Source organism: Microtus pennsylvanicus, chromosome 1 (assembly GCF_037038515.1).
Source record: "Microtus pennsylvanicus isolate mMicPen1 chromosome 1, mMicPen1.hap1, whole genome shotgun sequence".
Lineage (NCBI taxonomy): Eukaryota > Metazoa > Chordata > Mammalia > Rodentia > Cricetidae > Microtus > Microtus pennsylvanicus.
The window spans coordinates 137,304,705-137,324,750 of record NC_134579.1 but is presented as its reverse complement, the minus strand read 5'-3'; the positions used below and the strand labels follow the sequence as shown (position 1 = coordinate 137,324,750).

The 20,046-nt window shown below is 51.4% G+C and overlaps 1 protein-coding gene across 3 annotated transcripts in view; it reads right to left on the bottom strand.

Moving 5' to 3' along the window:
- The window catches only part of Sptbn4 (spectrin beta, non-erythrocytic 4), a 92,100-nt gene that overhangs the window by 46,011 nt on the left and 26,043 nt on the right, over positions 1 to 20,046 (bottom strand). For all 3 annotated transcript variants that reach the window (XM_075987609.1, XM_075987618.1, XM_075987627.1), the window contains exons 8-16: positions 15,023 to 15,135; positions 14,637 to 14,824; positions 14,446 to 14,563; positions 13,484 to 13,642; positions 11,560 to 11,862; positions 9,744 to 9,894; positions 5,962 to 6,895; positions 4,608 to 4,745; positions 951 to 1,701 (exon numbers count right to left, since the gene is read on the bottom strand). In XM_075987609.1, the coding sequence (XP_075843724.1) occupies positions 951 to 1,701; positions 4,608 to 4,745; positions 5,962 to 6,895; positions 9,744 to 9,894; positions 11,560 to 11,862; positions 13,484 to 13,642; positions 14,446 to 14,563; positions 14,637 to 14,824; positions 15,023 to 15,135 (2,855 nt within the window). The remainder of the gene's footprint in view (positions 1 to 950; positions 1,702 to 4,607; positions 4,746 to 5,961; positions 6,896 to 9,743; positions 9,895 to 11,559; positions 11,863 to 13,483; positions 13,643 to 14,445; positions 14,564 to 14,636; positions 14,825 to 15,022; positions 15,136 to 20,046) is intronic.

Below are 20,046 nucleotides of genomic sequence, written 5' to 3'. Positions count from 1 at the left end.
GCAAAGGGCTGGAGGGATGGCTCATGGGTTATGAACATTTACAGCTCTTCCAGAAGACCCAAACACCCATGTCTGGCAGTTCACAACCACCTATAACTCCAGCTCCAGGGCTCCAGAACCTTGGCCTTCTTAGGAACCTGTACTCAAATTCTTACATGCACATGTGCACACAGTTAAAAATAATAAAAATAATTCTTTTTTAAAAAATTAAGCCAGGTGGGTAAGGGTCACACTTTTAATCCCAGCACTCAGGAGGCAGAGGCAGGTGGATCTCTGAGTTCAAGACCTGCCTGGTCTACAGCGTGAGTTCTAGGAGATCCAAGGCTACACAGAGAAGTATTCTGTCTTGAGGGAAAAAAGGATAGGGAGCTGAAAGATGGCTCACCTGTTGCACTTCTGGAGGACCTGGGTTCGATTCCCAGCACCCGTATGGTGGCTCAAAACTATCTGTGACTCTTTTTTGGCCTCCTGGGACTCTAAATGCACTTTATGCGCAGACACACGTGAGCAAACAAAATAAAAATAAATCTTCAAAAAAATTAAAATGTGGTTGCATGTGGCGGTGCAGACGTTTAATCCTAGCACCAAGGAAACAGAAGCAGGAGATCTCTGTGAGTTCAAGGCCAATCTGGTCTACATAGCAAGATCCAGGACAGTCAAAACAACATAGAGAGACCTTGTCTCAATGATAAATAAATAATAAAACAACCAACTCCAGAAACCCCACCCCACTCGACATAACCTTCAAATGCTGTCACACACCTGCCCTCCCCTTCACAGTCCAAAACTCAATTTTCCCGATAAACAACTACTTCTCCCTTAATTCCCTATCCCCATCTCGAATAAGACAGAAATCTAGGAGTCCCGGGAAACACAACTAAGTTAGTCCATACCCCACCCCCACCTATTGAAGCCCCGAACCCGCACCCCAGCGCACCGCCAGCGGGCACCTGGTTGCGCAGCACCGCGAGCGCCTGGCACAGGTCTCTCAGGAAGAGCTGATAGACGTGCGCCTGGACCAGCGCCTCCCTGCGGTCCTCCCACAAGCCGAGCAGTTTGTGCCAGCCAACTTCGAGGTGCGGCAGCCACTCGTCTAGCGCCAGGCCGGGGCCCAGCTCGGCACCGTCGGACGCCAGCAGCGCCTCGCTGGCAGCCACGATGCGCGTGTAGTCCTCCTCGCGCTGGTCCACCTCCTCCTTGAGCGCGGCGTGCCGCGCCAACAGCGTGTCCGCCTCCTCCAAGCTGCGTGGCAGCGGTCCCTCGACAGCGCCCGCCGCCTCCTGCGCCCGCACCAGCCAGTCCAGGAAAGTATCCAGATCGCGCAGAAAACGCTGCAGGCGACCTGCCGCCGCCACTGCCTCGCCGCAAGCCTGAGCCGCTCCGGCCAGCGCTCCCCACTCGGCTCCCAGTTCCTCGGCGCCCTGGTGCAGGCGTGTCGCCTGTGCCGGGAAGCGCTCGGCCAGCAGCGCAGCCTCCTCCAGCAGCGCCGCTTGTCGCGGCTCCAGTGCCTGCAGGGCCGCCTCCAGGCCACTCAGGCGCCACTGAAGAGCTCCGCCCGCCCGGGGCGCGCTCTCCACTGCGCGCCGCTTCTCGCGCACTTGAGCACGCACCTCGGCCACCTCCAGCACGTGATTCTCCACCAGCAGCACAGCGCTCATCTCTTCTTTGCGCTGTTCCACCAGCTCCACAATGCGGTTCCACCTGTCCAGGAGCAGGAAAGAGGGTAAACAACCGGAGGCAGATATGAGCCCAGGATAAAATTCATTTCTTGGCCAGGGGACCTGGGAAAAGGTGGGTTTGTGCCTGGATAGATAGGATCCCACTCTGGGCAGTGCTTAGAGTGGCAGCTCTCAATTTATCTTCATAATAATATTAGAACCCTGTTTGTCATCTCATTCTCTTCCGGAGTTTAATAGGCATTTCCAGAGGCCAGATGTTAGCGACTGAAGACAAAAAGACCAGAGAACTCAGCAACCTGCCTTTAGCACAGTCAGTGCATAGAACTACAGCTGTAGGGAGTGGCATATGCCTATAATCTTAGCACTCTAGGGGGCGAGGGAGGAGGATCGTCTTGAGTTCAAGACCAGCCTTGGATATACAGATAAGAAAGAGGACAAGAAAGACAGAGTGCATGCTTCACATGCTACCCTTTCCACTGTCTTCTATTATGAAAAATACATTTACGGTCTGGGATGTAGCTCAATCCAACAGTTGCCTAGCATGTGCAAGGCCCTGGATCCCATTCCCAGCATCATGAAAAAAAATTAATTGTGCCAATATCCACAGGCTCTTTATTTATTCAGGCTTGATTTCTGCAGCTGTGGGGTGTGTGTGTGTGTTGTGCACACACGTTTGCATGTGTGTCCTGATGCACATACCCGTGAGTTAGCCTGCGGAGGCTAGAGGCTGACACACCTATCTTCCTAAATCACTTTCCATTTTATTCCTTGAGGGAGGCTCTCTCCCTGCATCTGTAGCTCTCCAGCTCTGGCTCTCTGGCTAGTCTAGCTAGTCAGCTTGCCCTGGGGAGGGGGATCCTCAGCTCTGCCTCTCAAGTGCTAAGCCTGTTGCTTCCCTCACACTTCTAAGATAAAGTAAGTGAGGATTCTTTGTTTGTTTTTAGTGTTTTGGCTTTTTTTTGTTTGTGCTCATTTCATCTGGATGTATTTATGTGCAACAAGTGTCAGCCACATGCCCTTAGATGTTAGAAGAGGGTGTTGGATCCCCTGGAACCGGAGTTACAGAGGGTTGTGAGCCTCCATGTGAGTGCTGGGAACCGAACAAGAGTAGTGCTCTTAACTGCTGTGCCATCTCTCCACGCTACCCCACCCATCCCTTTTTAGATGGGTTCTAGTGTGTATCTCGGGCTGGCATCCTGCGTCAGTCTCCTGAGTGGTGGGATTGGATACGGGCATGCCTCTGGTTTTTGAGGGAGGATCTTGCTAAGTTGCCAAGGCTGGCCCTGAATTGCTGGACTCTAGTTCCTCTTGCCTTGGCCCCTATACAGTAGCTGGACCTGACTGGACTTTAGTTTTGAAGATCTGAGTTTCATGTCTTAGTCCTCCCCACGCCGGCAGGTAGTGTGGTATTTCCAGAGGAAAGATATTAACTTGCTCTTTGTTCTGAAACAACTCTAAATTCTGGGCCTAAAAGATATCCCAACCCTCAGGAGGCAGAGGCAGGAGAGTCTCTGTGAGTTCAAGGCCAGCTTGGTCTACAGACCGAATTCCAAGACAGCCAGGGCTACATAGAGAAACCCTGTCTCGGGGGGACAAAAAAAGACAGGCAAAAAGAAAGAAAGAAAGAAAGAAAGAAAGAAAGAAAGAAAGAAAGAGAAAAAATCTATCCCCCCAAAAGAAAAAAACTTAAGGAGCAAAAGCACTTGCCACCAAACCTAATGGCCTGGGACCCAGGTGTCGGTAGGAGAGAACTGACTGAGATTGTCTTCACACACACGGGGGGGGGCAGGGAGAGGGAGGAGAAGGAAGAGGAGAAGAAGAAAGGAAGGAAGGATAAGAAGGGAGGGAGGGAGGAGGAAGGAAAGAAGGAAGGAAGAAAATGCAATTTTTAAAAACATGTCCTAAACTCTGGAAGCCCTATTATGGAAATTGGGAGACAAGGAGATAAAACAGTAAATATAAAGTCCTTGGGAATCTGCTCATGACAGTACATGCCTGTACATAGGAGGTGGAGTGCAACCTTGTTATACAGAAAGTTCAAGACTAGCTTAGGGTACACAAGACCTTGTCTCAAAAGGACAAACAAGCTGGCTATGGTGGGACACATCTTAATCCCAGCAGTTGTGAGGCAGAGGCAGGCAGAGCTCGGCAAGTTCAAGGTGAGGCCAGCCTGACCTACATAGCAAGTTCCAGGGATGGCCATTGCCACATAGTGAGCCCCTAACTCTAGGTAGGTAGGTAGGTACTTAGGTACGTACATATATACATACATACATACATACATACATACATACATACATAGGTAGACACATAGATGCATAAAAAATAAATAGCAAAACATAGAGCCAGATGTGGTGGCACATGCCCGTAATCCTGGTACCTGGGAGGTGGAAGAAAGAGGATTTAGAGTTCAAAGTTGTCCTCAGCTACATAGTGAGTTCAAGGGCCAGCCTGAGCAACAGAAGCCCTTGCCTTGAGACCAAAGTAATAGAGAAGTAAATAAGAATCCCCAAATAAATGAAGAGCTTGGGAAATCTCCTGGCCAATAATAGCACCTCATAAACTCTTTCTGAGCAAACTAGGGAATAGCCAATGGGATGGCTGCACCCCACATTAGCCCATCACCACCAGCACTGAGTATGTATTACCTTTTCACCAAGGTTTTCCTTGAGACTGAAGAGATGGTTCAGTGGTTAAGAACTCATACAGCAGCGGACCCTATTGCCATCCCCAGCATGTGAATCGAATCAGAGGGCTCACAACCCCCTGTAACTCCAGCTCCAGGGGATGCAATGCCCTCTTCTGGCCTCTACAGGCACTGCACTTAAGTGTGTGTCTTTAGGAAAGGGGGGTTGGAATCCCACACCTTTGGCTTTCACAGACAGAAGGTACTGACAGGAAGGCCTTTCCTACCCAGGCCCCACCTACCTGCTGTTGAGGTGACCCTGGCAAGAGCGCACTTCATCTGAGCTGGGGTGACCTCCTTCCACCAACTCCTGAACAGTGTGGTTCACATCCAGGACTCGGCCCATCAGGCTGTTCATCTCCTGGTCCAGACTTTCGAATCTGCAGAAGAGGGTGGAGAAATCAGAGAGGCGGACTCGCAGGAAGCAGCCCACTTCTTTGGTCATAGGTTCCTATGCCACTTCTCACTTTTCTCTTTCTTACTTTCTTCTCTTTTTCTCTCTGTCTTTCCTCCTTGCTGCTGCTGGAGTTTGGTCGCACAGGTAGCCTAAGGCTGGCCTCAAACTCTCTGTGCAGCTGAGGATGACCTTGAACTCAGGCGTGTGAGCCACCCTGACCAGTTTAGGCTCTAGTTTTTCAGCAGCCTGCTGAAGTGTTAGACCGCCCAGCACTCCATCCTGGTCCTCTGGACGTTCCATCACTCTGTCTCTGGTCCCAGCATCCACCCTTCCACTCTGCAGCCTCGCCGCTGAATGCTTGCCCTCCGCACCTCCATGCCCAACCTCAGTCTTTCCCTTTGGAACCCGTCTTTAGCCTTGTGGCTAGCTATATACACTCTTGGTACCCTCTCACCTACTGTGAATGCCTTGGCATCTATCTCCCTTCCTATGCAGTCGTCCCCTGACCCCCTAGCTCACAGCTCCCAAGCTCCTGACCCCTAGATCTTATTTTGGAGAACTGCCCCAGATCATGATTCCCCCCATGGTCTATATCTACTTGGCCTCCTCTTCAGCGCCCAACTCAGCTGCCACTGTCACCTCCCTCAACCTGCCCTCCATATATCAGGCCAGGATTATTGATTTATTTTTAATTTTTGAGGTAGGGTCTCACTATGTAGCTTTGGCTGTTCTGGAACTCATCATGTAGACCAGACTGGCCTCAAATTCACAGAGATCTGCCTGCCTATGCTGGGATTAAAGGTGTGCTTCAGGATGGGAGCCATGTTAGGAGCTAGAGAGATGACATCTGTCTTAATGGGAGACCCAGACACGGGCCAGGTTGGAAGGGTCTGTCAATATGTGTGCTCTGTGACTATAAACAACAGCAGCAAGTGGATGTGGGAGGCTCTGCACCCCGAAAGCATTTGCTAGGTCTTTCACATTTGTGAACTCATTTCCTGTTCCCCACAAGCGTGAGATGTAGGCAATATGCACACCCTGTTTGATACATGGGCAAACCGAGGTCCAGAGTGTAAGGCAGTCACAAAGCTGATGAAGAATAAAGCTGGGGATGCCCCCCTGTGAATTGTTGAGCTAAAGCATTGTGAGGCTGGGTGTGTGAGCAAGGGGTCATGAGGGTCTTTCACGTGTGCGCTCACCGGTGCTGCACCACCTCAACGTCGTCGAGGGAATCGGGTACACGCATGGCCAGCAGCCACTGCTCTTTCTCGCCGATCCACAGCTCGCACGCGTGCACCTCTCCAAACATACGGTACACGGCGAGCGCGTCTCGCAGCCACTGGCGTCGCAGCGCGGCCACCTCGGTCACCTCGGCGAACAACTGCTCGGCTTCCACCACGCGCACTTGCAGCGCCACAACTAGCGGCCCGGCGCCACTGGCTCCTCCCAGTGCTGCCAACTGGCGCCGCAGGCCACTCACAGGGCCGCGATGCGCTTCCACCTCCCCGGTGAGAGCGCGGTGCTGGCGTGCCAGGCGACGGCTGGACGCCTCGTCGTGACCGAAATCGCCGGCTGCTGCCAGGCGGTACGCGTCGCGAAGCCAGTCCAGGAGCCCGTCTAGGTCCGCGCCGAACTGATGCAGAGCCCGCGCCTCCTGCAACCTTCGTTCCCGGCGCGCAGCCGCCTCTTCCAGCCGCTGCCACCGACGTCGGGCGCTCGCCGCGCGCTCCGCCAGGCTGGCCAAGTGCAAGGGCTCAGCGCCCGGGCCCACGGAGCCACCCGCCGCGGCCAGCTCCTCTCCGCGTCGCAGCGCCTGCTGCAACAGCGTCCGCCGGCCGCCCAGTTCGCCCTGCAGGATCTTGTGCTGCGCCAGCAGGCGAGCGGTGCTGGACAGGTCGTGCGCGCCTCCCGCCGTGCCCGCCGCGCCGCCACTGCCGCTCGTGGCCTCTAGGAGGCGCTCTTTGTCCCGCGCCCAGCTCTCCGCCTCCTCCAGCTCCTGCAGCAGCGCCCACAGGCTCCGCGAAGCCTCTAGCTCCGCGCGTCGCCGCGCCGCCTGATCCTGCAGCTCGGCCAGACAGCCGTGCACGTGGTTCACGCGGTTACAAATGACCTGAGGATCGCAGGGCTGATAACCTGGGGCAGGGGAAGGAGAGGGTAGGAAGAGGCGCGAGCTTGTGTCACCCCGTCCTAAGACTTCCCGAACACCCCAACTTTGGAGCAAGCACTCGATTCTCAGCCTTCTCACCGGCTACCTCAACCTTCCGACCGTGGAATGCCACCGCCTGTTTAGTCTTTCTTTAGGGAAATGGTTCTCTTCGGGCCGGTAAGGACTATCTCCTTCATTAATTATCACATTCCACATTCCAAACCACAGGGCAGAGCTCGGGGAATGGGGTGACAGGCAGCTGACTGATGGGTTCCAAGCATCTCAGATGTGTATTTGAGAATGTAAATACTATTTCCCTGGAAATGGGCCAAGTGTAACTTCCTTGCCCTTCAGGAAGTGTTCAGGATTCCCTCTCCTTGCCTCATCTATTAACGTGGTTTTTTGTTAGGTTGGTTTTTGATTTGGTTTGGCTTGGTTTTTTTTTTGAAACAGGGTCTTGCTATGTAGCCCTGGCTGTCCTATAATTCACTATGCAGACCGGGCTGGCCTCGAACTCTCAAGGTCCACCTACCACTGGCCTCTCTAATAATGGGATTAAAGATGTGTGCCACCATGCCGTCCCATAAACTCTTTTCCTCGAATAATTTTACTTTCTCCGTAGTCCCTAGTTTTTAAGTAGAGAAATTGCGAAATTCATTTAACTGTCAACCTGTCTTCGATGGAGCAAATACAGTCAATAGTGCATGCCTGTAATCCCAGAGTTTGGGAGGTGGGGACAAAGGGATTGCAAGTTCGAAGCCATCCTGGACTTCATGACAAGACTCTGTCTAAAAATCTAAAAAATAAAAGGGGGCTGGAAAGATGGCTCCGCAGTTAAGAGCACTTTTGCTCTTCCAAAGCGACCTGAGTTGGGTTCCCAGTTGGCTCACAACTGACTGTAACTGCAGCTGCACGGGATTTGATGCCCGATACTGTCCTCCACGGGCACCCACACTCACACAGGCACCCACGCACACATAAAAGTAAAATTAATTTTTAAAAATATTTTTAAAGTCAAGCTAAGTGGCCCAACTATTTAGGAAACTGCCCTTGTTACCAAGTGAGTTCAAGGCTAGCCTGAGCACCTTAGTGAGGCCCTGTGTCAAAATAAAAAATGAAAAGGAGGCCCAGCATAGCCCAGCATCAGAGTATTTGCTCAGAGGGCATCTGTGAGCAGCTGGGGGCCGCCTGCTCAGTGTGTCCAAAGTCCTGGGTCCAATCCCCAGCATTCAAAAGGGGCGGGGTCAATCAAGAGATGCTCTGAATTAATAGTGCACCATCACCATGACAACACAGCCCACATTGGTCATCTCAGGGGCTGGGAAGTCACAAGAGGAGGGCAGGGGAGACCTCCTGGATATTCATCCCAAAGGCAAGAGAGGACCCCAACAGCCTCCTCTGAGGGCATGGTGTGGGCAACAGGAGTTTGGGTCGAAATCAGGACAGCCATCAGGATCAGGAAAAAAATTCAATTCTCTCTCTCTCTCTCTCTCTCTCTCTCTCTCTCTCTCTCTCTCCCTCCCTCCCTCCCTCCCCCCCTTTCCTCTCTCCCTTCCTCCCTCTTTCTTTTTCTGAGATAGGAAGTCAAGTAACTCCAAATGCCTTGAATTCTCTGTATAGCCAAAGATGACCTTAAGTTTCCAATCCTCCTGTCTCCATCTTCCAAGTGCAAGGCTTACAGTCACCACCACACTGTTTGTTGGTGCAAAGGATTGAACCCAGGGCTTCCTGCATGCTAGGCTAGAACTCCCCCACTTAGCCACATCCCTAGCCCAAATTTGCTCTTAGGAAATAGCACATTCCCAATAAGAGTGAGAAACTCCTCCATCATCTTGCAAGCTCTGAAGTGTGGGCTTCAGTTTTCTCATCAAAGAAAAGGCTGTCAGCACTCAGGGTTAGCAGACAAACATCAGACAAGAATCGGAACGCCATCACAGAAGCCATTCCCAGACCACACGTAGAACAAAAGCGACTCACAGGCATTCCTGTGCACAGACAAAATCAAGGTGGCTGTGAAAACCACAATGACCCCGGCATCCCCTCAGCCACTGAGGTAACTAAGTGCTATTGTCAACTGCAAGAGCCTCCACTTGTTACACCTATACAAATAAGAATGGTTCGGATGCTGAGTCAGGAGGGGCTGGAAAGATCACTCATGGTTAAGAGCATCTCTGCAGAGGACCCCGGTTCAATACCCAGCACCCACATGGCAGTTCACAACCATTCATAACTACAGTTTAAGGGGATCCAGTGCTCTCTTCTGACCGCCAAGGTCATCAGGCATGTATGAGGTACATACATGCATACATACAGACAAAAATAAATCTAAAAGCAAACAAAAAAATGAGACAGGGTTTCTCTGTGGAGCCCTAGCTGTCCTGGAATTCACTCTATAGACCAGGCTGCCTTTGAACTCAGAGATCCTCCTGCTTCTGCCTCCCGAGTGCGGGGATTACAGGTGTGCACCACCACACTGGGCACATCCTCGACTCTTTGTACGTTTGATGTTGTTGTTTTATGGTGTTAACTGAGATTAAGTTGTGAAAAACTTAGCACATTTGTGTTCAAAACAAGAAAGGTATTTCCGTATAACCACAAAGCAGGATAGAAATTTCGTGGTCCAATACTCCACTTGGCATTGGCACCCCCATGATCTTCCTAACCAAGTGAGATCCTATACTCTACTTAGATGCCTCCAAGAACGGGGAGACCTCCCTCCCTCCCTCCCTTCTTCCCTCTCTCCCTTCCTCCTCCCTTCCTCCCTTCCCCCTCATCTCTCAGGAGTCCTCCATGCCTCCAGTACGAAAGACCCCCCCTTCCATTCCCCAGACTTACCCTGCAACTGAGAGAACCTCAGGGCTGCGGCATTGAGGGCCTCCACCCGCTCACTCTGGGCTGCGATGTCCCCCTCCAGGAGGCCATGCTTCTGCAGCAGGTCATCAGCCTCCACCAGATGCTGCCCACATTCCCGAGACAGCAGCTGAGTCTGCCAGGAGACAGCACTGAGTTCACCACTGTCATCGCTCAGGGCCACTCTCTCTCTACCCATCTATCTTTGGTAGACACCTCTTCTCCAAACTGACTCACTCTATCCAGGTGTTTTCCCTCTAGCCAGATATCCGTCTGCTTTTCTGTGTGTGTGTATGGTGTGTGTGGTGTACCAGGTGTGCAGAGAGTATGTGTGTGTGTGGTGTGTATGTGTGTGTATATGTGTGGGGGATGCTTGCGGTGAATTAAGTGTGTATGGTGTATGGTGTGTGTGGTGTGGGTGTATGTGTGTACATATGTGTGTGATGTGTGTGCATGTATATGTGTGTAATTGTGTATGGTGTATGGGGTGTGTGGTGTGTATGTGTGTGCATATGTGTGTGATATGTCTGCATGTATATGTGTGTAATTGTGTATGGTGTATGGTGTGTGTGGTGTGTGTGTATGTGTGTACATATGTGTGTGATGTGTGTGCATGTTTATGTATGTAATTGTGTATGGTATATGGGTGTAATCGGCGTAATAACCAGGCTAGCTTAATATGAAACAGCAAATTTTAATGAGGGGATAGCTTACAACACCAGGGCTCCAGCAGTGAGCAGGAGATACAAAAAAAGAGGGCGGTGGGCTCACGCTCGCCAGATTTACATGTAAACATTAGCCCAAGGCGAACACGCCCCCTAAGGGGGCTGGGCTATCCCTACATATGGGGGGCTATGTGGTGTGTGTGATGTATGGTGTGTGTGTGATGTGTATGTGTGTGTGCTGTGTGTTTGTAATGTGTGTGGGGGGTTGTGTGCAGGATATACGGAGGGTGTATGGTGTGTGTTTAGTAAATGGGATGTGTGTGGGATGTGATTATGTGTTGCATGGGGTGTGGGGTGTGCGCATGTGAAGGTCAAAGGGCAACTCTGTGGTCAGTTCTCCCTTCCACGCGGGTTCCAGCACCTTCAGGGTGAGCGACTTCACCTGTCGCACCGTCCCACTTCTCCTGCTTTGGCTGTGTTTGTTTACTTTTTTACTGTGCTGCAGAGGCACAAATGTGCACATTTGCAAGGACGTCAGAGGACAATTTGGGGAGCTGGCTCTCTCCCTCTATCAGATGAGTCCTGGAGATTGAATCAGATCACCAGGCTTGATAGCAAACACCTTTACCCGCTGAGCCATCTTGCTAAACTTTTTTGTTTGTTTGTTTGTTTGTTTTGTTTTTTTGCTTTTCAAAACAAGTCTCTGTCTAGCACTAGCTGTCATGGAAATTTCTCTGTAGACCAGGCTGACCTCAAACTCACAGAGATCCACCTGCCCCTGTCTCCCAAGTCCTGGAATTAAAGGTGTGCACCATCACTATGGTCTTCTTTTTTTAATTTTATTTTATTGAATACTCTAAGTAGCTGAGGATGACCTTGAACTCCAGGTCGTCCCCCACCTCCTGAGTGCTAGGGTCACAGGTGTGCACTACCATGCCCAGCTGTAGGTGCTGGGGTGGACCCATGGCAAACAAGCACTGTACCAACTGAGCCACATCTCCACCCTGTGGCTTCCTCTTCATCTCGGTCTTTTTCCTCCCACATCTCTACCTCTGCGCCAGCCCTCAGGATCTGCATCCTTCCCTGTCCTCCAAACATCCGAGCCACGACTCAGAGGCCGCTCATCAGGTCCTCACCTGCATCTCCTCCATCCAGTCCACCATGTAGACCATCTCCTGGAAGACCTTTTGCAGGGCCAGATTCTGCTCCAGCCGGGTCCTTCGGGCACCCACCAGCCCAGTCAGCAGGGCCCACTGGCGAAGGACACTGTCGCGCTGGGCTGCCACCCGCCGGGCGTCATAATAGCCTTCAGCTGCCAACGCCTGGGCCAGCTCTGCCACACCCTGAACCCGTTCCTCGTAGGCTGCAATATCGGCCTCGATGGCTTCATGCTTCTTCATGGCTGCCTCTACCGCTGGCAGCTCATACCCGAAGTTGTCCTGGGCAGTCGCAGGCCACAGGCACTTACCATGCTGCTTCTGCAGCCCACCTGCTGCCTTGACCCAAAATGACCCTAGCAACTCTCCTCTCATCATCTCAGGGCTCAAGCCCACAGCTTCCTCATCCCAGAGACCAGCTGCACCTTCCCAGTTTTCACTACATCAGTCCTCCTTTCCCTGTGAGTCTGGAGACCAACCCCACCCTCACTGGTGATCCTGGAAGTCAGTCCCACTGTTAACCTGGAGACTAGCCTCATCCTATTCAGTTACCTTAGAAACCGGTCATCTTCCTTTGTTACCTTGGAGACCAGTCCCGCCCACCTCCAGTTACCCTAGACATCAAACCTACCTTCTCCTGCTGCCTTGGAAACCAGACCCACCATAGTTTCTTGACAACAGAACACCTTTTCTAGTTGCCCTGGAGATCAGTTCACTCCCCACTCCCGTTAAGCTGGAGACTAGCCCCACACTCCCTGGTTACTCTAGAAACCAGCCTACCTTGCCCAGTTACTCTAGAGATCAGCCTTATTCTCCTCTCATTTGTCTGCCTATGAACTTGTTACCCAGAATGCAACCCCATCTTTGCATCGTCCTGGAGAATGGGGAGCAGATTTGCCCCATCCCCTTACTTAGGAGACCACCTGGACATCACATACAATCTCCATCTTCACTTACTCAACTTAAACATTCCTCCTATGTGGAAGGGGGGACAATTTCCCCCTCTCCTCAAGATCAACTTCACTCTCCTGTCACCTCAAAACTCAGACCCATTTCCCTCACCGATCTCTCAGGACGTCCCTTCCAATCCTCCTTTGTCACCTAAAAAGCTAAACCAACCTTCCCTGTTCTCCATTTTGAGTCCCAAGGCAATGAGGTCTTCTCACCTCCACCCCCTCCACCCCCTCCATCCCACACCCCCCACACACCCCACACCCCTACACCCCCTACACCCCTACACCTCCCCACCCCCTCTACCCCCCTTCACTCCCTCTACCCCCTCCACCCCACACCCCCTCTACCCCCTTCACCCCCTCTACCCCATCCACCCCCACTCCCTTCACCCCCTCCACCCCCTACCCCCTATACCCCTCTCTACTCCCTCTACCCCTTTCACTCCCTCTACCCCATCCACCCCCACCCCCTCCACCTCCCCACCCCCTCCACCCCCTCCACTCCCCCACCCTCTACTCCCCCTGTACCCCCTCCACCCCCTCCACACCTCCTCTACCCCCTCCACCCCCACCCCCTCCACCCCCTCCACTCCCTCACCCCCTATACTCCCTGTACCCCCTACACTTCCTCTACCCCCACATCCCCTCCACTCCCCCACCCCCTCCACCCCCTCCACCCCTTCCACACCCCTTCCACCCCCTCTACCCCCTCCACCCCCACATCCCCTCCACCTCTCCACCCCCTCCACTCCCCCCACCCCCTCCACCCTCTGTGCCCCCTCCACCCCACACCCCACCCCCTCCACCCCCTCTACCCCCTCCACCCCTCCACTCCCCCACCCCCTCTACCCCCTGTGCCCCCTCCACCCCACACCCCACCCCCTCCACCCCCTCTACCCCCTCCACCCCACACCCCACACCCCACACCATAGCCGGGTCCACCCTTGTACCTGGGAGACCAGGCGCTGGTTCTCGTTTAGCCAGCTTTCCCTCATGGCCACCTTGTGGTCAAACCTTTGAGCCAAGAGTTCCAACTTCTCCTGTTGGATGAGCTCAGCTCTGAGGGCCGCCTCTCTCTCGTGTTCTGCCTTCTCCAGGTCGCCCCATGCCTGGGGGAAGACAGGAGGAGATACTTAGATTCTATTAACTGTCCGCTGCTTAGTGATCCTGACTTTTCTGTCTGAGGCCACTCCCCGCACATATGGCACCTTCAAGCAAGTTAGAAGAAAAAAAAAAAACAAAAACAAGAAAAACAAACCAAACCACGCCTCCTCTTGATACTACCCCTGGAAAACTGGCAGAATAAACATTCAGTCCATGATTCTATAATGGGAACCTGTACAATGCCATGATGCCACCTTGTCTCTCCCGTATGTCCCCAACCTCACTGTAGTGGTTTGAATAACTCCCATAAGCCCCTAGGGAGTAGCGCTGTTAGGAGGTGTGGCCTTGTCGGAGTGGGTGTGGTCTTATAGGAGGAAGTGTTACTAGGTCAGGCTTTGAGGTTGCAGATGCTCAAGCCAGACCCCTCGACTCACTCTTCCTGCTGTCTGTCATCCTGATGGAGAACTCTCAGCTTCTCCATCACCACATCTGCTTGCACGCCACCATGTTCCCCGCCATAATGATAATGGACTAAACCTCTGAACTGTACGCCATCCAGTTAAATGTTTTCCTTTATAAGAGTCCCTGTGGTCGGGCGATGGTGGCGCATGACTTTAATCCCAGCACTTGGGAGGCAGAGGCAGGCGGATCTCTGTGAGTTCGAGACCAGCCTGGTCTACAAGAGCTAGTTCCAGGACAGGCTCCAAAGCCACAGAGAAACCCTGTCTCGAAAAACAAAAGAAAAAAAAAAGAGTCCCTGTGGTCATGGTGTCTCTTCACAGCAATAAACACAAACTAAGGCGCTCACCTTGTCAATATCCCAGATGCCACAGCCTTCCCGAGGCACAAAGAGGCGCCGGTTGTGGGCGCGCAGTTTGCTCTGGATACTGAAGAGTAGCACCTCCAGGTTCCCCTTCTCCTGAAACCTGAGGAGGCATGAGTTCAGGGTCCCTGTCTCAGCGCCCATCACCTCCCCTCCACTCGGGAGCCGAGCCTCACTTGACGGGCTTCTCCAGCGTACAGTAGGCGGTGAACGCCTGCAGCTGCTGCTGCACCCCACTCAAGGAGTTGGCGAACTTCTGGTTGCTGATGAGGCCCACGGTGCGGTGGATCCAGGCCAGCAGCTCCGCTGCCAGCTCCTCGTAGCGCTCTATGATCTTGTCCACTTCCAACACTTGGTCCAGGACCTGATCCAGCAAAAAAGGGAGAGTCGGCCTCGTTCCGCACAGAGAAAACTCCAAATGCAAGGTACGGAGTCTGGTTCCGTTGTAAAGAGAGGATGGCTGTCCTAATGGCTCTGGGCATCGCTATAGAGACTTAATCTCCGAGACTCAGGAGCCGTTCCTAAGGTCTCCGCCCTCCCTCGTTTCTTGGCTCCCTCCTACCTTCCCAATCCGCTTTCCCTCCACAGCCAGAGCCTTCATCTTGGAGAAGTAGTGGTAGAAGGAGACCACATAGGTGATGATGGACTTCTCGTCTGGAGCCTCCATGTTCACGTCTGGCGGGAGAGGGGATTCAAGGAACACAGTGGAGCCTCTATCTGTGTGGCCTTAGGCAAAACAACCTCTCTAGGCCTCAAGGGTTTGTATTTTCTCTTTTTTAATTTTTTAATTAAAAATATTATTTTATCATTTTCTCTATGGGTGTTCTTCCTGTGACTGAGCCATGTGTGTACAGTGTTGTTAGAGGCCAGAAGAGGGCGCCAGACCCCTTCGAGTTGCAATTATTGGTGGTTGTGAGCTGCGTGTGGATGCTCGGGACAGAACCTGCAGATCCTCCCCAAGATCAGTCACCGCTTTTAGCCACTGAGCGCATCTTGCTATTCCTGGTTTTTTTCTTTTCTTTCTTTTTTAAAAAAAAAAAACTGGAGGGGTCAGTTTCTCTTTGTTTTGTTGTTGGTGATGGTGGTTTTTCAAGGCAAGTTTTCTCTGTATAGCCTAGGCTGTCCTGTTGACCAGCCTAGCCTGGAATTCAGAGATCTGCCTGCCCCTGCCTCCCAAGTGCTGGGATTACAGGCCTGAGCCACTACAGACCAGGTATTTTTTTCTTAAAAAAATTGTAAACTTTATTCTTATTTATATGTATGAGTGCCCTGCTTACATGTATGTCTGTATATCACATGTGTTATGCAGTGCCCATGCATACCAGAAGAGGGCAGTGCATGCCCTATGACTAAAGTCACAGACGGTTGTGAGCCACTATTCGGGAGCTGGGCATAAACCTCTGGAAGAAGAGTCTGTCAGTTTCCTTAACTAGAGTTGTCTCTCCCAACCCTACCCCTTTTTGTTTTTCCCCCTTTCTTTTTTTAAAAAATTATTTTTTATTTTAATGTACTTTCGTGTTTTGCCTGCATATGTGTCTGTGTGAGAGTGTAGGACCCTGGAACTGGAGCTGCAGAGAGTTGTGAGCTGCCATGTGGGTGCCGGGAAGTGAACTGAGGACCTCTGGCAGAGCAGCCAGTGCTCTCAATGGCTGAGCCATCTCTCCAGCCCCTCTTTTCCTTTTCTTTCTCCTCCTCCTCCTCCTCCTCCTCCTCCTCCTCCTCCTCCTCCTCCTCCTTCTCCTCCTCCTCCTCTCCTTCTTCTTCTTCTTCTTCTTCTTCTTCTTCTTCTTCTTCTTCTTCTTCTTCTTCTTCTTCTTCTTCTTCTTCTCCTCCTCCTCCTCCTCCTCCTCCTCCTCCTCCTCCTCCTCCTCCTCCTCCTCCTCCTTCTTCTTCTGGCTACAGCTGGCCCAGAACCTGCTTTGTAGGCCAGAATTGTCTTGAACTCACAGAGATCCACCTGCTTCTGCCTCCCAAATTCCACCTGCTCAGTTTTTGTTTCTTTTTTGTTTTTGTTTTTTAATCTGTCCAATGGGGATCTTTTAATTCATGGATTAAAGAGTGTCTGACATACAACCACAGATAAACTATCTATAGTTATTTCCTTTTAACCAGATCAATTATTTAATCAATTCTGTGCCATGCAGGACTGGTTCTCTCCTTCTCCCTGTGGGGCTCTGGGACGAAACTCACAGTATCAGGCTTGGTGACATCCTTACCAGGTGTCTCGCTGGCCCCTGTAGTTACTTCTGAACACCATCCCATCGCGCCTACCCCCAGGCCCTCGTGCATGTGCATGCTTGCTGCCTCCAGACCATTCTCCCTCTGTATGCGCAACTGTCAGAGCTCATTCCCTCACACAAGCCTCATCCTGCCTGGATCGCATTCCTTACCTCATTTTCTCTCATTATTGTCTCTCATAACACTGTGTGTGCACGGTGTCTGTCTGTGCATCTGTCTTGTCTGTCTGTGTATGTGTGTCTCTGTGTCCTGCAAGAATTCTGTTACTGCTCTGCTGACCAATTGTGAGGGACTGCTTGGCCCAGGGGACAGAGTTGGAGAGGAGGGCGGGGCAGGGTGAAGCTCACTCTCTTGGAGGGTGGAGGAGCTGGCCAAATAGTCCCTCACAATTGGTCAGTGGAGCCATGACATGATCCCCATAGCATCTGTGTGTGTGTGTATGTGTCTGTGTGTGTCTCTGTGTGTATATGTCTCTGTGTGTATATATGTCTGTGTGTGTCTATGTCTGTGTGTGTTCCTATGTGTGTGTATGTCTGTATATGTGTGTCTGTATGTCTCTGTGTCTCTGTGTATGTCTATGTGTGTGTGTTTGTGTATGTGTCTGTGTGTGTGTTTCTATGTGTGTATATGTCTCTGTGTGTTTCTATGTGTGTGTCTGTGTTTCTCGGTGTGTGTCTGTGTGTGTGTCTATGCATGTCTGCATGTGTCTCTGTGTGTGTCTGTGTGTGTGTGTTGGTGTCTGTACATGTGTCTCTGTGTGTGTCTGTGTTTCTCGGTGTGTGTCTGTGAGTGTGTCTATGCACATGTCTCTCTGTGTGTGTTTGTGTTTCTCAGTGTGTGTCTGTGAGTGTGTCTATGCATATGTCTCTCTTTGGGTGTCTGTGTTTCTCAGTGTGTGTCTGTGAGTGTGTCTATGCACATGTCTCTCTGTGTGTGTCTGTGTTTCTCAGTGTGTGTCTGTGTTTCTCGGTGTGTGTCTGTGTGTGTGTCTATGCATGTCTGTGCATGTGTCTCTGTGTGTGTGTCTGTGTTTCTCGGTGTGTGTCTGTGTGTGTGTCTGTGTTTCTCAGTGTGTGTCTGTGTGCATGTATGTCTGTTTCTCGGTGTGTGTGTGTGTGTGTCTTTGCATGTCTGTGCATGTGTCTCTGTGTGTGCGTGGTTAACCCATGGCCCTGCACAGGCTAGGCAAGTAATCAACCATCCAGCTACATGCCCAGCCCTCATAACAGCTTCTCATTTCCTTCTTGGAAGGGATCAGGACTTGGGATTAAGTTGTGAGCACGACATTACCTGAACTCTGTCCTTTTCTCCCTGCCGTGCCTCGCACTCAGTTGCTACTCAAGGACACTCACCGTGTGTATGATGTCTGAGGTGGCATATGTTTGAATCTCAGCTTCATATCTCACTTGCTGTGTGTTCATAGGAATTGGCCCTAACTTCTCTGAGCCTCAGATTCTTCAACTGTTACAGTGATGACCACCTCGATCCCTGCCTCCCAGGAACATGGGAAAACTTACAAAGAATAACCAGGGTGTGGCAGTGCACAGCTGCACTCCTAGCACTCAGGTGGTGGAGCAGGAGGAGCAGAGACTCAAGGTCAGCTGTACAGTTAGAGGTCAGCCAGAGCTACTGAGACCCTGTCCCTAACAATGGAACAAAGAAAAGAGCTGGGGGGCTAGAGAGGTGGCTTAGCGGTTAAGAGGGCACATTGCTCTTGCAGAGGATAGGAGTCAGTTCCCAGAACTCACACAGGACAGCCCACACCCGCCTTTAACTCCAGCTCCAGGGCACCCAATGCTTCTGGCTCCATGGGCACCTGAAAGCATATTCACACCCCATACACAGACACACACACCCATACACAGACACAGACACACACACCCATACACAGACACACACACCCATACACAGACACACACACCCATACACAGACACACACACCCATACACAGACACACACACCCATACACAGACACACACACCCATACACAGACACACACCCATACACAGACACACACATTCACACACAGACACACTCACACACCCATACACAGTCACACACACACCCATACACAGACATACACTCACACACAGACACACACACACCTAAAAAGGAAACAAAATTTTTATTTTTAAAAAATAGCCACAAATGAGCACTCAACAAATTCTAATATTACCTAAGCACATATATCAAACATGCATGCACAAGCACGCGTGCACACACACACATATACACACCTGTTTGTTTTTTGTTTTTTGTTTTTTTTTGACACAAGGTCTCACTATGAAGCATGGGCTGGCTTTCAATTCTTCATTCTCCTGAACCAGTCTCCCAAGTGCTAGCATTACAACCAGGTGCCACTAGGCCCAGCCCACGTTAATCTCCACTGCCTCACAAACCTGACACCATGGACATCTATTTGTTCTGGCAGTGAGGGCAGAATACAGCTCCCGGAGGCAGCATCGACTTACTGAGACTGTTTTACTGCTTTCCAGCTTATGGTGGGTGTGACGCTCAGTTTCAGTTGGTAGCTCACACGTCTGTGAAGGATAGTCCTAAATAAGTTCAATGACGTAGGCAGGCCCCGCCCACTGTTGGAGATGGCATTCCCTAGGTCAGGGGCCTGAACTGTCTAAGAGTGCAGAAAGCCCTAACAAGTAAGTGGGCACGCGTGTACAAATCCCGAACAATCAAGTGGGCACGCGTGTACTTCTCTCCTCTTTTGACTGTGGTTGTCACGTGACTTGTTTCTTAAGTTCCTGCTGCCTTGACTTCCCCACAGTGATGGGCTGGAGCCTGGAATCATGCGCTAAAAATAAGCCCATTCTCCTCTCAGTTGCTTTTGGTCGGGGTATTTAGTTAGAACAAGAGAAATAAAACTAGGACACAGTAGGTGACTACTCTGAGCCTTCATTTACAGTTCTTTAAAATGCAGTTGAGGGCTGGAGAGATGGCTCAGTGGTTAAGAGGACTGGTTGCTCTTCCAGAGGTCCTGAGTTCAATTCCCAGAACCATCTGTAATGAGATATTGAGCCCTCTTCTGGCATGTAGGTAGGTGTACGTTCAGATAGAGCATCATAAATGAAATAAATAAAACACAGTTAGAGCTAGGCGGTGGTGGCGCAAGCCTGTGATTCCACAATTTAGGAGACAGAGGCAGGCAGATCTTTGAGTTTGAGTCCAGCCTGGTCTACATAGTGAGTTCCAGGACAGAAACTCAGTCTCAATTAAACCCAACAAACCCCAGAGTTGACAGGCTGGGATGTGACTCAGTGGCAGAGCGCTTGCCCAGCATACACAGGTCCCTAGATTTAATCCCCAGTTCTGCAAAAACAAAGGACTAAAAGC